The 16,379-nt window shown below is 38.5% G+C and overlaps 1 protein-coding gene across 2 annotated transcripts in view; it reads right to left on the reverse strand.

Moving 5' to 3' along the window:
* The window catches only part of CNTNAP2 (contactin associated protein 2), a 1,833,097-nt gene extending 1,817,109 nt beyond the window's left edge, over positions 1–15,988 (reverse strand). Inside the window, exons 1-2 of one of the 2 annotated variants that reach the window (XM_064487267.1) lie at positions 15,692–15,988; positions 14,779–15,104 (exon numbers count right to left, since the gene is read on the reverse strand). In XM_064487267.1, the coding sequence (XP_064343337.1) occupies positions 14,779–15,104; positions 15,692–15,780 (415 nt within the window). In that variant the 5' untranslated portion in view covers positions 15,781–15,988. Of the gene's footprint in view, positions 1–14,778; positions 15,105–15,244; positions 15,411–15,691 lie in introns of those variants that run through there. The other variant, XM_064487269.1, reaches the window with a different exon arrangement.
* Positions 15,989–16,379: the final 391 nt, after the last annotated feature.

Genomic DNA, 16,379 nt, shown 5'->3' on the forward strand with positions numbered 1-16,379 from the left:
GAATATATTTTAAAACGGCAGCTAAAAAAAAAATCCTTATTGTCACCCACCCTACACCCCAAATCTATGCCATGCATTCTCTGTGTAGTAATGTATACTTTTTTTAGTCTGGATTTCCAACTTGGCAGATAGTGAAGTTCATTCATAGAGTATAAGATTGTCTCTTTTTTTCAAATTGAAGTATAACTGATATATAATATTACATTAGTTTCAGGTGTACAACATAATGGTTAGATATTTGTATATATAATGAGACAATCACTACCACAAATCTAGTTAACGTTTATCACTGCACAGTTGCAGAGTTTTTTTCTTGTGATGAGAACTTTTACGATTTACTCTCTTAGCAACTTTCAAATACGCAATACAGTATTTTAACTATCACCTCCATGCTGTACATTACACAGCCATGACTTAATTGTTCTATAACTGGAAATCTGTACCTTTTCACCCCTTTCCCCCATTTTGCTATACCTTCAACCCACCAGTCTGTTCTCTGTATCTTTGCACTTGATTTATTAACTTAGGTTTCACATATAAGTGAGATCCTATGGTATTTATCTTTCTTGACTTACCTCACTTAGCATAATGTCCTTTAGGTGCATCCATGTTGTTGCAAGTGGCAAGATTTCAATCATTTTATGGCTAAATAATATTCCATTATATATGTGGTATACATATTTATATATATGTATATAATCACAACTTCACCCACTCACCCTTCAATGGACACTTGGGTTGATTCCACGTCTTGGCTATTGTAAATAATACTGCAGTGCACATGGGGGTGCAGACATCTTTTGAAATTAGTGTTTTCATTTTCTTCAGATAAGTACTCAGCAGTGGAATTGCTAAATCATACAGTAATTCTATTTTTAATTTTTTAAGGAATGTCCGTATCATTTTCCATAGTAACTGCACCAGTTTCCATTTCTACCAACAGGGCACAAGGCTTCCCTTTCCTTCACATCCTCACCCACACTTGTTAGTTCTTGTGCTTTTGATGACAGCCATTCTAACAGGTGTGAGCTGACACCTCGTTGTCATTTTGATTGTCACTGCCCAGATGATCAGTGTGGCTGGGCATCTTTTCAAGCACTTGCTGGTTGTGTGTCTTCTTCAGAAAAATGTTTATTCAGATCTTCTGCCCATTTTCAATCGGATTGTCTGGATTTTTTTTTTTTTTTTTTTTTTTTGCTATTGAGTTGTATGAGCTCTTCACGTATTTTGGATATCAACACCTTAATAGATACAGTAGTCCCCCTCTTTATCCTTGGATCAGGGGACATGTTCCAAGACCCCCAGTGGATACCTGAGACCCATATATAGTGGACAGTACTGAACCCCATACATACTGTGCTTTTTTCCTGTATGTACACATGTAACTCGGGTTTAATTTATAAATCAGGCACTGAAAGAGATCAACAGTAACGAATAATAAAACAATTAGAAGAACATACTTTAATGAAGCGTCTATACGTTCTGCAATTTTAGGTGGAAAGTCAAAGCGAACATGAATTTCTCTTTCCTGCGTCACAATTTCATGGGGTGAAGGCTCGTTTTTACTCCAGGTCTCAGCACCCGCAGCGTATTTTCTCTCCTTTTTAAGTTGAAAACTTTCACCTTCTGACTTAAAGGAAGCGCTCCGTGGCTGCTCTCCGGCATGTCCACTTTGCCAGGATCACTACCCCTGCACTTTGGGGCCATTATTAAGTAAAATAAGGGCTATGTGAACACAAGCACGGCCATAGTCAATACTGAGAACTGAAAATCAGGTCAGTCAATCTGATAGCCACGTTGGCTACTAAGTGACTAAGAATCAGGACCCGCTGGACAAAGAGGTAACTCACGTCCCGGGCGGGACAGAGCAGGATGGCACGAGATTCCATCGAGCAACTCAGAATCGAAAGCTATTGGAAACTTACGAATTGCTTACTTACTTCCGGAAGTTTTCGTTTAGAATTTTCAGACTGCAGCTGATTTCAGGTAATTGAAAACTTGGAAAGAGAAACCATGCACAAGGAGGAACTACTGCATAAGGTTCGAAAACACTTTTCCCATCCCGTAGGTTGCCTTCTCATCTTGTTGATGGTTTCCTTTGCGGTAATGAATCTTTTTAGTTTGATGAGGTCCCGTGCATTTTATTCTGCTATTGCTGCCTTTGCTTTCGGTGTCAGATCCAAAACATCATCACCAAGACCAAAGTCAAGGAGCTTAGCACCTCTGTTTTCTTCTGGGCATTTTATAGTCTCAGGTCTCACATTCAAGTCTTTAACCCATTTTGTGTTGATTTTGGTGTCTGGTGTAAAATACTGGTCCAGTTCCTCTTTTTGCATATGGCTGTCCAGTTTCCCCAACACTATTTACTGAAGAGATTGTGCTTTCCCCTTCATATATTCTTGGCTCCTCTGTCATAAATTAATTGACTTGGCAAATAGTTAAGTTCACACAGTGTGTAAGGTTTTCTTAACGCCTATTTTTAACAAAACTGGTAAAACATATATAATTCTCTGATTAAAGGCACTAAATGCTTATTGTCTATATTTCAGCCAGTAAAGATTTATTTTTCCTCCATCTGCTGATAAACCATCAAGCACCATCATCTACTCTCTCAAAGTTTTATTTTTGTTATATGCTTTACAAAAGACTTATTCCAAAATCCCTAAATACCTCCTCATCAGAGTGGCCAGTGTGGGATTGCAGAGTTGTCCTCCCCTGCCTGGAACCCTCTTCCTCTCCTCTTTTCTTGGCTAGTTCCTTCTTATTCTTTAAGTTCCAACTAAAATGTCATAATGGAGAGGATTTAGTTAATCTCTCCCTGATGAACTTACTTCGGGACTTGCTGAGATGACTGAATAATTTTAATTGAAATTCTAGCATGCCTACTAAATAGAAGGGAGATTTAAGGTAACTCGCTAAGGTCAAATATTGCAAGAAGGACAGTTAAAATGATTTTGAAATAGGAGGTAAGAAGCCTTAAATAGGATGTGTGACTTACAGAAGCATATCATCAAATAGCACTTTTTCCTACTAAAATTTTATAAACTGAAAGTGTTCTGTGGAAGCTTATTAAAAGCATAACAAATAAAATAATGACAAATAATTTCAGCGCTAGGCCTAGGTCACTAATTTTTCCGAAACACACTAATCTTCAATGCATGCTTCTGAGAAGTCCCTCTACCTGTTCCTTAGGGAAGACTGTCTTAGGACCACTGCAAGAGGCCAGCATTTCCATTGCTAACATGGTTTGTCTTTGGATCTACCATTTGTGCATTTGTCATCTGAAAGTTCAATACGCAGAAACAAATACAGTATGAGATGCTCTAAATACTATAATTATAGACGTATAAAACATACAAACAACAGATCTGAAAGCCTTTTATAAAAAGCCTTACTGATGCCAATTTAATAAAAGAAATAATGTCCTTTTATTTACAAGACTTGAAATCTCTTTTTGAAAGTGAATGTTACTCTAATTTTGCCATCTATAATCTAAAAATTTACCGTAACAATACATTTTAAATTCCAAAATGAATGTTTTGGGTGATGATATAATCTTGGTAAAACTGAAATGCTTTCAGATCACTGTGTGCAGTAATTACGTAACGTTAAACCATGTTTCCATGATATGAAGACTACTCAAACTGCAGTAATATTTTCCTATTATACTTTGGGGAAAGAACAGATAATAAATTGAAATTCAAAACTATGTTGCCTTTCCTTTTGAGCAAATAGGTGTAAACTAGCCTTTTAATTTAAATTAATTTAAAGAACTTTAATAGCCCTGTTACTTTTGAATGACAGTCCTCTGAAATGATTCTTTTTTGTTTGTTTGCTTTTGATTCATACAGACAGGTCAGTTTTAAGGCAGTATTTTTATAATAAGAGGACAACTACTTACAGATAAACTTTATTGTAACTAATATTATATTAAAATTATATTACTTTTGACTATAGTGTTTTTATCTACAAAATTACAACTAAGAAATCTTTACTTGCTGCTACAGCTGAGCACAATTTGTATACAGAACTAACCTGTCAATTCAATTCAATTATATTTATTTAATACTGCTTATGCAACTAGGAACATTAAAGGTAATTTGGAGGATATAAGTAAATATATATCACCATGTTTACTCCTAATGGATATATTCATCTTTGAGATATTAATTAACTCTCTATAAAATAGTGACTATTAAAATTACATTTAATCAGATTTGATATCTTTCTTCAAGTAGAATATGGGGAAAATATTAAGATTTTTACTACCTTAAAAGTCCACCTAAGACTAATAGAAAGAATTTATGAAAATGCAGAATTTGTGTTAGTATAAGGGGTAACTGTTTACAAGCAAAACCAATGAGCTTTAAATCTGCTGAGCATCCTTAAGCTTTGCGTATTCTGGAAGAGAGGTAATGGACTCATTTTATACAATAATTCAATGCAACTCGTACTGTGCCTCATACAGTAAAATATGTTTACTGAAGTCTAATTCTTTTGATACAACCACAACCTTCTATCTGTTAATCTAAGAACAAAATATAGGCTGTGTCTGTGCAAACTGGGCTAAGAGACAAGGGAGTAACTTGTGTTATCAGTAGGCAATGCCAGGGGAATCACTGTAAAGGATGTAAAATTGAAACTGGTTTTGCTGGATAGGCCGACTTTGAAAAGGCAAAGCTGGAGGATATTTTAAGGTTGAGGCTCAGCCAATAGAAAGTTTCAAATGTAGGGATGAAAAGAGTTAATTCCAAACATAGACACATAGGATGTAAGTGCCTATTCTTTGTACTCATCAAAGGAGGTTTTTGTTACATTGAAAATCAAAATGCAATTCACTGACATTCATAGCAACTTCAACAATATCAACTAATATGCTGGATTATTATACACTAAATATATAGAATTATCAAGTTTCTCTGGAACTACCACTATCATTTACAAGATTTTTTTGACAACCTAAGCACTTTATTTCAAGTAAGTGTCAGGCACAATAATTATTTTGTTGACATCTGTCCTTAATTTGCATGCAGATTACAGGTATTTCTCTGAAACGTGTTTTGAAAAGGGCAATGCTTGGCTTCTAATGGGTCTGACAAACCATACTGCTTAAGTGAAATACAGAAAATGCTACAAAATAGAGCCATGGAGGAAAGGGGCTGGAGAAGTTGCAGAGATTTCACAGTATCGTTTCATTATTTACTTTGGAATGATAAACTCGTATTCATGTATAAACAATGATAAATAATTTTCTGTTTTATCATTGAAAAAAATGTTTCTTGCCTTCCTTCCATTGTCAGCAATTTGAGTAATTTCTCACTCTAACATCAGATAATTGAGAGTAACCTGCATCTTTGTCACCACTCTATCTCTTATAAGCCCAAATAGCAAAGAAATTGCTTACTATAAGCTTAGTATTTTGCCTGCAATTAGACCAGATCACCACAGGGAGGTGATGGTACTTCCAGTCTTCTCCAAAGTTCTGAGGTTTTGGTCATATATTAGTTTTTGGTGGGTTTTTATTTCCCCTAAATCAACATATACAACATAGGAAAAGGCATAGGGAACAAAATGTAAGAAGGCATAAGAGGAATGTGATCGGAAACAGCATATGTATTGAAGAAACTGCAAGGATTTCAGTATGGCAAGTTTACGGGGTACAAGTGTTGGGTTGGGGGGATTACATCAAAGGGACAGACGAGAACCAGAGAAGTTGAGCACTATGAGAAGATCTGTGTTTTAGGAAACTTTTCTGGCATAGATATTGATGATAAACTAGAGAAGAAAGATCAAAAGCAAGAAGGCATACTAGGAGGCTGCTAAATTAATGCCCGGAGGGAAATGCTGAAACTCTGAATAGAGCTACAGTGATGGGAATGGAAAACAGAGAACAGCATCAGAACTGACAAATATTTGTGAGACAAATATTCTCCCACCTCCATTAAAGTACAGAAGTTTTCCTCTCAACAAGATTCTCAAGAAAAGTTTTATGGTTTAGATATTACAAGAAATTGATACTCAAAACAACAGGTATCATCTTTTAACCTTTAGTGATGGCAATAATATTTACAGTTTTGGATAGGTACACAGAGCCAAATTTCCTGAGAACCCAGTTTGAAACAGCTATTATTCATAACTGATACAGTATTTTCAAACATATTTTACCCAGCTTTAAATAAATATTTTCACCACATAACTATTAGCTGTTCCTAATACCCAAAAGACAGCATTACACTGTAAAATCACTTTCTTATGAAGAGGAAGTAAGTAAATAACAATTGTACACATTATTATTTAATGTTATTACTGAAATAGAAATATAATGATGACAAGTCTCTTTTCCCCTCTAACTTTATGCAAGCATGTAATTAACCGTAAAATATTGCCTAGCTGCAAGATGAAACTCAATATTAGTCAGAGAACTGGAAATGAATGACATACTATTTCACTAAGCAGCACCATGTTGTTAAGGTCATACTGGTGGCCGTGGAACAGTACTTAACTTTTCCATCTGCCTCAGCTTTCTTATCTGCAAACTGAATCAACGTTATAAGAACTAAATGAGGACTTCTAAAGAGTACAGTAGTGCCCAACCTGAAGTCAATGATCAACAAACATTGGTATTCTCATCAACTGGCAAAAATTGTAAAACATAAGAATGTCTGTTGATGCCTGGAGTTCTGGAAAAGTGCACTAAGTCATCGGGGCTAAAAATGTAAGTTACTACAAATTCATAGAACTCAATCAGAAAACTTTATTAAAGAAAAGATATATATTTTTGATCAAGCACCCCGGTCTTTGACATTAATTCCACACACACAAAAAAAACACATCAGCTATAATATCTGAATGAAGCTGTTTATTTTTGCATTCTTAATAGCAGAAACAATATAAATACCCAATTATGACACATTGTTATCTTTGACACAGTATTATCTTTGTCAACTGACATAATAAAATGGTTATTCTTTTTTTTATTAAAGTATAGTCAGTTTACAATGTTGTGTCAATTTCTGGTGTACAGCATAATGTTTCAGTCGTACATATACATAAACATTCATTTTCATATTCTTTTTCATTATAGGTTACTACAAGGTACTTAATATAGTTCCCTGCACTACACAGTATAAACTCGTTATTTATCTGTTTTATATATAGTCGTTAGTATCTGCAAATCTTGAACTTCCAATTTATCCCTTCTTACCCACATCCCCCTCCTGGTAACTATAAGTTTGTTTTCTATGTCTGTGAGTCTGCTTCTGTTTTGTAAATAAGCCCATTTGTGTCTTTTTTTTTTTCAGATTCTACATATGAGTGATATTATATGGTATTTTCTTTCTCTTTCTAGCTTACTTCACTTAGAATGACGATCTCCAGGTCCATCCATGTTGCTGCAAATGGCATTATTTTATTCTTTTTATGGCTGAGTAGTATTCCATTGTATAAATATACCACAACTTCTTCATCCAGTCATCTGCCGATGGTCATTTAGGTTGTTTCCATGTCTTGGCTATTGTATATAGTGCTACCATGAACATTGAGGTGCATGTATATTTTTGAATTTGAGTTCCCTCTCGATATACACCCAGGAGTGGGACTGCTGGATCATACGGTAAATCTATTTTTAGTTTTTGAGGAATCTCCATACTGTTTTACACAAAGGCTGCACCAAACTACCTTCCCACCAACAGTGTAGGAGGGTTCTCTTTTCTCCACACCCTCTCCAGCAGAAAACGGTTATTCTTGATTCCCATACTTCAGACAACCAAAAAGCATAGCAGAGATAACTAACATCTGCTTTAAACTAGCCACGAGACACTTAAATGCTTCTTTTAAGATATCTGAGTAAATCTCACATCGACTACAGATGTGCACGAAGTATGATGACTTTTTTTTCTCGGAGATTTTATCACTACTGTTAAAGACCTCTTCTACTGTAAGGTAGGCACAGATTCTCCTCAATAGTCTTTTCATACAATAACATTTAATATTAATCATGTGATTTAAGTAACAATGAGTGTTTTCTCACTAACAAAAGTCAGCTGAGAAACTTACGGTGATGATATTACACATAATGTGAGTAAAAAATAATGCTTTATTTTATAGATCAAATTTTATGAGGTTGTTCGTGGTTGTCCGGTATACTGTATTGAGAAGGATTTGTTTGATTCTGCAGCCACGTTCAGACTCATTAAGAAAAAAATGCTGTGATAGACTAGCAACATTGGCCTTGATGGTGGCATCAAACTCACGTGTTATTGTGGGTATGGGCATGTAGGGAAAAAAATACGCGTTAACAGAGCGATGCAATTTAATCGACATATGTTTCATGTTAGTTCAAAATAACTGTTTAAGTCTGTATGATTTACAAGTTGTAATAACCACCTTCCATTTTAAGAATATTCTTAGAGATAAATGTATTCTTTTCCTTGGCAAAGCATGGTATTTCAACACATAATAAGCTGTTTTGTAAGTTCAGAGCATACGTATTGACTTTGTCCATGTATTCCTTTTAAACCATACTATAACTTAACGCCTTAGCTGACGCAGTCAAAGTAGCTGGCAGAAAATGAGGGATCAACTCAAAAATCTGTCTTTTTACAGACTTTTTCCAGCATGACATCTAATGCACGGATGTGAGCAAATCCTTGCTGAATTCAATTAAATTCTATATAATTTGATTTCAGTGTGGACGCACCACACAAGACAGAGTCAGTGAACCTGACAGTGTGAAGGCTGACCTTTAACCATTTTCTATGAGACACGTCCTGAGATCACTAACCCACCATCAGCGCAACAAAGCAGGGGTGACCTCATTAGAAAAGGGAGGAGAACCTTACATATCTTGGGGGATCATTTTTCCTGGTAAAAAATATTCTCAGGAACTAATTTTACCTCCTTCCTAAATATGAAAACATTAAAGAAACTATCACTCTGTTTCTGAGAGTATTTCAAACAGACTTAAATCATAAGGAAAATGCAGAATACGGCCCTCAGGAGCTGGTCTGTATTTCTTCAGTGCTTTTACAATATACCAGAAATGTGATCTCTTCAGCAAGCAAGCTCAGAGCCAACGAATACATCTTTATTTCCAGATTTCCCACTATCAGGGGAGCTTTTGAAATCTGGAGTGCTATAAAAAAAAACTCAGTGACTTCAAGCTGTTATTATGAAGAGTCTACCCCCAAAATGAACTAAATAAGAGTTTAACAAGCTCTTTTCCAGAATTTACAAATGAGGGAATTATCAACTGTGTTTCCAACGCGCAAATGACTCCTTTTTTTTTTTTTTTTTTTTTTTGGAATAGCTGGCCCAAAACATCTAACACTCCATGATTCTGCAGTAGGACCCGGAACAGGAATAACTACCGCTTCAAGGCATGTCAAATTCACCTGATGCTCACATGGATAAGATGGAATTGAATGCGTAGCCACTAACGTCCATAATTGAGATGTGTTTAAAATGGTAACGTTATTGACTATAGATAAAGAAATGGTGTTCTAAGTGTCTCTCCAACAGAAATATCACTACTAGGACCATGCAGAAATATGAATGAATGGATGGATGAAAGAAGGGCTTGGAGATCAGAGTGAATGTAGGCCCAACTCTCCAACTCAACCTCAAACGGGAAAAACAAGTCTGATTTCATTGCTGGTTTTTAAGAGAGGCAAACGTTTCCTCGTGTTCATTTAGTTCAATACTAAGTCAATTGATGACTGTCAATTTTAACATCTTTGAGTCTCACAGGGAACAATAAATAGCACTCTTTTCTCTAGCGAGTTCTAGATCAGAAAAGAAGTCACAGATGGAAGGCAAGTATCACCCTTTACAAAATAATTGCCGATACAGAGGAATAGGGCTTAACTGGGTGGCAACAGTGGGATGCATTCACCTTAATTCTGAAATTACGCAGACTTTCCAGCCAAAGGAAGAATCGAACATCATAAGGCTCCTCATATCATCACAGAGCCACAGCCCACTCTTGTATGTCTTTCAGTGGAATCTACACTTTCTGCAGGCAGCCTGGAAGGAAGACCCTGGAGGGGCTCAGCGGTACTAGGTCCTCCTCCCAAACTCACCCAACAGGTAAGTCACTCCCCCTAATGTGGGATGAAGCAGTGAACTGCAGAGAGAGAGGCTAAGAATGTTACAAGTGCAGTTTTTCTCCACATAAAAGAAAACATTAGGATGGAAAAATAGGTGGCACCTCCAGAACCTGATAACATCTTTCGTTGGTCAGACCTAGAACAGGTTCTACAGATCCCAGGAGATGGGATGATCCAGTGTTTTAACTGATCACTCTGTTGAGACGTCTTCATTTTTAAGTCTCTCATTTGAAAAGTCAAAGCCTCTATCAAGATCATTTATCACGTTCTTACATATCAAAATGGCAAAAATCAGCACGTAATTTTTTCCAATGGCCAAATATTAGATGATTACAGAAATATATCTTATCTTTCCATAAGTTACTTATCTTAAAATACATATTCCTAGAAACACTGATAACATTGTTTCAGATACTGATATAGATATCAACATAGCATTCACTTTATTTCCCTGACACTGTACTTTCGAGTTTAAATTATTATGTTCTCTATTGTTTAACTTAGTAAATAGCAGTAAAAGATAAAATAACGCACTTCTCAAATCAATTAGATATGGGAAATTTTTTAAAGTACACGTTTATTTCTTCATCCTATTAAAACCAATCACTATGCAGACAACATGCAGAAGATGGTTCTCGGTATGTTTAATAGTTTAAGATAATCACCCACTGGACTTGAAGTAAGAATTTCTGAACCTAGAATCTCTCCTTATTCTGTGCAACACTTACAACAAATAAACTCTACTTTAAAAAAGAGAAGCAAGCCAAGGAGAGGGAGAGGTACAGTGAATTCTTTTTATGTTTCAGTCATGAAAAGGATACATCAAACAAGAAGACTTACCAGTTCACTTTTAAAGACTTATTAAGATTTTCTCTGGAAGAATTTATAATTAAGAGAAGTGATTTAAAAATCTCAAAAAAAAAGTTATATAACAAAATGCCCTGCCAATTAGAATAGAAAAAACATTAGAAATGTGATTTTTAAATATTTATGATGAACGTCAAACAACTTTGATGTTACTTATCTCAAAATGGTGTTATATACTGATACCTGTATAAACTTAATAAAAACTATATGGCTTTGTGGATTGCTTTTTTCATACTCATTTTTTCCACATATCGATGTTAAAGAAAAAAACTTAGACAAAGACCCCTGTTTCCTGAATATTAATGCCTACAATGAGATCACGATTATATGTTTGTCTCTAATGAGTAAATAATAATTTTCTGTTGTTAGTTTGGATTAAGTAAATAATGTACTACCTCTTATCAGTCAGTGAATTTTGCTGGCCTAAAGCAATTTTTAAATTAAATTTATTTTATTAAGACAAATTCATTACTATGTTCCAGCTCAGTATAAACTAATAGTATTTGTTTCTGTATTTACTTACATGTTTTACATTTAACTCAACTATTTGAAAGATACGCTTTTAAGGGTGGTATAAGAATTAAAGAGAGAGAAAATAGACAAATATAATTGCTTTGATATTGTTGATTTAGTTACTTGAAATAATTGCACTGGAAAAGATCTATCCGTAAACTTGTAAGTTAAACCCCTTGAAGGACATATTAGAAAGTATATGAACATGCACATATTTTACACACAGTAAATACACAGAATATATCTATATTATGTGTATATATATAATATTATGTCTCTATACATTATATATACCATGTATTTAAAGGATTTCACCATATATGTATGTGTACATATTTACATACATTTGTGTTTATATATGTAAAAATACATTTGTTAGAAAGTATTTGATCAATTGAAAACACATTTCTCAAATATGACAGTCAGTGAAATTATAGTTCAATGGCTACCCACAGAAAGGTAAAATGACTTTTGTCAGAAAGCATTATTTAAGCCAAAATTTAGGATATTTTAAGAATACATCAAAGTCACTAAACGCTAGCTCAAATGCCTCATCATTTAGCACTGCATTGTCAGGGTCTTTCAAATAAATATAACTTCCTAAGAGTAGAACTCACTCTGCTTAAACTTTACATCTGTGCCCCGTATGTGTACGTTCACAAGGAGGGAGGTTACATGCCTCCATCAGCTCAGTAGCAGCTCATTTCCACTATCTGCCAAGAAATGAAATCCCATTTCTACTTAATCCTAGCGATAAGCTTCTTTAAAGTTTATTTTAGTTTAGTTATAAAATATATGGTATTAACAGGAACAGCATTTTTATATCCATTTCAATAAGAGAGAAGAAGAGAAGCCAGAAGCAAATATATATTTGAAATAGTACTGTTATCAAATTAACAAATATTAACTGTATCTTCTGAAAATGGTCATCATAGTAAAAAGTTATTTGGGGACAGAAAATTTTAGCATAGTCATCATACTTTTAAAATGTACAGCAAATAAAAGCATTACTTTTAGATTTTCATGCTACTTTTTGTCTTGTGATGACCTCTCCTGGTTGAGTTGTTCATTATCTTAGATTCATGGAGTTACCATTTTTCCCCCTTTGGATGTTTGTAGTATTAAGAATCTAACGATCAAACTTCTTCGAAGCTGTATGTTATGCAAATAAATTTTTTTCATTAAGTGTAAAAAATATAAATTTAAAGTACTGCATACATGAAGCTCACTCTAATTGGTAAAATTTATATCATTCTTATTATTTAATTCATTTCTAGGCAGGGGGTAACATTGAGTTTTGGTCGTAAATTTAGATTCAAATGAAATAAAAAGTCATATTAATTAAGCCATTATATGTTTTTAAACTATGAGGAATAAGAGATAGGTAAATAAATTAATCTTAAAAATCAACATAACTATTAAGTATCCTAAAAGTCATGGTCTCTCCTCTTCCCTAGCACCAAATTCTAAGTTGTAACAACTAAGAATATATTTTGGAAACAACTTTTCCATCCTCAAAATATATTAAGCCAATGGCTGCACATGTGCCATTCTTGACATGTGGTGAATTTTTCAGATCAATTCATTATAATTAAAGTAAGCAGAAAGATGAACTACAGAACCCAGGAAAAACCTTGGAAGCCGGGGTCTTCAATCCGTGAATATAATCAATTCAATTTATAATGAAATTATTTTCTGAGAAAAGTGGCAATTATTTCTATATAACCAGACCTTGACATGGAAACTGAAATTTCACCAGAATAGTTCTCTCAGGCTATAGTTACATGTTTATGTAAATATTAATACCAAGCATTATATCTGCCCTGTGTTTAAATCTATAAAATTGACATTAAACATTAAAAATGCATCACTTTTTGAGGTTTAATCTGTTCTGTGAAAAAGCTACAAACATTTTTTTCAAGTTCACTGCAAACTTAGATGACCATTTAGGCTTCTCCATCTTTAAATGCCAGGAAAGAGAAGCAAATCCTGTACTTGGGAAAACATATCAAACCAGTAATACCGGTTCATCATATGATACTGTTGTTTAGTAGATTTTTTTAATACAACTTACAAAGTCCTTTTCCAGTGTTTATTTTTATTAAAATTTACACCCTGGAATAAGAACATGGGTATTAACAGATGGACAAAGATGCCTCAGTGCATCCCTGCATCCTTATCTGTAAACAGAGGTAGTACAACTTCATGTCTGAATTCCGAAAAAACACTAAACTTTTTTTCCTAAATGAAAAACATTTATTTTCAAACTCTAAAACATCCATGATTATTCCTTAACAACTCATTCATTCTCAGAACAAGTATGGCTTATGAATATTACCCTAAGATTCCAATAGGCAATCTTTCTAGTGTTTAACTCTTTCCGAACCAAAGGAGCACGCGTGCATTTCCTCCCCAGACGCACAACGTGCACTTCTAAAGCAATGCAGAAGACGAGCTGGAACCTTCCATTTCTTTCTACTCTTTCTAACCTCATTAAAAAAAAAAAAAAAAAAGGTGAGCAAACTTTTTAAGAAAAAGCTAGCTAAAACACACAGATAAACATACTGAACAGCACCACTTTTTCTGAGAACTCTTTTAAGAAATCTGTTCATTACTGCATTAATGATGTTTTGCCCTGACTGTCCCAAGCCAAGACTGCATTACACCCAACTGCCAGAGAATTGAAGCAATTTCAGTTACAATTCTGGATTCACTGCCTTCCATTTTAATAAGCAAGTACTAAACGGTCATTAACTTGCTGTGGGGTGGGGGAGGGGGGAGCGGTAAAGAAAACTACATAGGTGCCCGAACTGCTCAAAATACACTCCTTTTTCACCCCCTCAAAGCCATGCTCATTTAAGGTAAAACCATAAATAAGAACAAGAAACTTATTTTTGCCTTGTTTCACTTTCCCTTCACTGACCTACCTAAGCAAAATGCACCGAATTCCCTCCACACAAACACACCGAAGTGGAAGAATAACTCCTAAGAAGCTGTCATCTACACTCATCACTCCTAACCGAGCAGTGGCCAGCCAAGCTCCGCGACCAGAAACAACTTTCCAGAAACATCCCCGGCGTCAAAACCCTCTTCCCCCACCCCAAACCCGGAGCGCGGGGTCTGGAGTTGCGCTGCTGCGGCGGCTGCTGCAAGTGCGTGACGGCGGATCGCCGCACACCCATCGCGGGGCGAGACCTGCGGCTGCACCCCGGAGTTGGTACCCCGGCGGGGAGCATCAATGCGGCACTGCCACTGCTCCAGCGCGCAGCGAGCCCGCGGCAGGGCTACTTACGCGACGTGGCGGGAGCCGTCCGGGCTCTGCAGAGGACGCCGCCGACAATCCAGAGCCAGAGCGCTGCCCCGCAGCCGGCTGGCCGGGCCACCACCATCCTTCGCCTCCCGGCTCGCGGTGCTCCAAAGGCTGGCTGCGGAGAGGCGCCGTCCGCCTGGCGGTGGGCTTCTCGGAGGGGCTGTCCGCAGGCAGGGCAGGAAGCCCAGCCCCTCCCGCTTCCTCGTCGGGGCCCCTCACCCCCTCCGGGCTCCAGTCCGGCCGGGCTCGGAGCAGCAGGGCGGTCGCAGCCTTCCTCTCTTCCCTCCGCGCGGGTCTCGCCTCTCGCTCTGTGAACCAGTGAAATGCCAGGGGGAAGAAATTCAAACCGAGAAGGGAACGGAGGTGGGGAGGGGGGGGGAGCAGAGGCGGGGACACCTACCCCCGCCCTCTCCCTCTCAGGGAAAAAAATAAATAAATAACAATTCACCGAAGGACGAGGCGGAAAATCAGGAGAGCGGAGGACGCAGAGGAGGGGAGAGCGCCGGGGCGCGCGGGGCTGAGGCTGCCGCTGCGGGCGAGCGCTCCCCCGGCCGCCGGGCAGCGTGACTCAGAGGGGCTCGCCGCCGCCCGCCAGCTCACATGGAGGGACTGTGTTCGCGCGGAGCGGAGCACGCAGCCCGCCGGCGGGCGGGAGGGCGCACGCACGGCCTCGGCGCGGCGCGGCGCGGGGCAGCATCTCCCCCGCGGTGCGGCGCGAGCAGCGGCGGCCGCGGCCGGAGACCTGGAGACGCCGCCGCGCGCCGCCGCCAGCAGCGCCTGCGAAGCCGGGCGGCGGGCGGGCGAGCGGGCGGCGAGGCGGGGGGAGCCCTCCCTCGTCTCCCCGTCTCCAGTCCCCTCCCCGGCTCCTCCTTCGCCGCCGCCGCCGCCTCCTTACCGTGCCCCTCGGGCTGTCAGAACCCTGCCGCCCTGCCCTCGCCTCGATGGGAAGCAGACGGGAGAAGGAACCCACGGGCCCGGGTCCATCAGCCGGGGCGGGGGCCGAGGAACGGGGCGCGCGCCTCGCCCCGGGCGGGAGGCGGTGCTGAAGTTGGGAATTCGCGGTGTGATCGTGCAGCCCGGCTCCAACCCCGGCTGCCCCCCACCCAGCGGCAGGAAACAGGAGCCCGTGGCTCGGATGCCTTCTCTCTCCCTTCTCTCCTCCCCTTCAGACAGAGATGGTACAGGCTCCGGGCGCTCCGGCCCCCCGGGAACCAGAATCCGGCGTCCGACCGGCAGGTCTTCCGAGTGGTCCTAACACCAAGTGACGGGGCTGAGCATCCCGCCTGGAGCCCGGGGACTGCAGGCGCCGCTGATGCAGATGTTTTCAATATGTAATTAATTCCCCCTCTTACATGTGCACACGTACACCAAGCACACGCTGCTGCCAGGAAAACTACGTTCAGGCCAACACGCACACAGACGGACACAAACGCAAAACTGAAAGAAGCAGGCATACGGATAACTACTTCAGGGTATCTGATGCATGGCAGGTACGAGAATTACGAATATCTGGAGAGACCCAGATTTTCTCTTCACATCCAGATCATTCCAGTAATACATCTCAGGCTCTTCTCCCCGGCTCA

This window comes from Camelus dromedarius, chromosome 7, assembly GCF_036321535.1.
Source record: "Camelus dromedarius isolate mCamDro1 chromosome 7, mCamDro1.pat, whole genome shotgun sequence".
NCBI classification, from domain to species: domain Eukaryota; kingdom Metazoa; phylum Chordata; class Mammalia; order Artiodactyla; family Camelidae; genus Camelus; species Camelus dromedarius.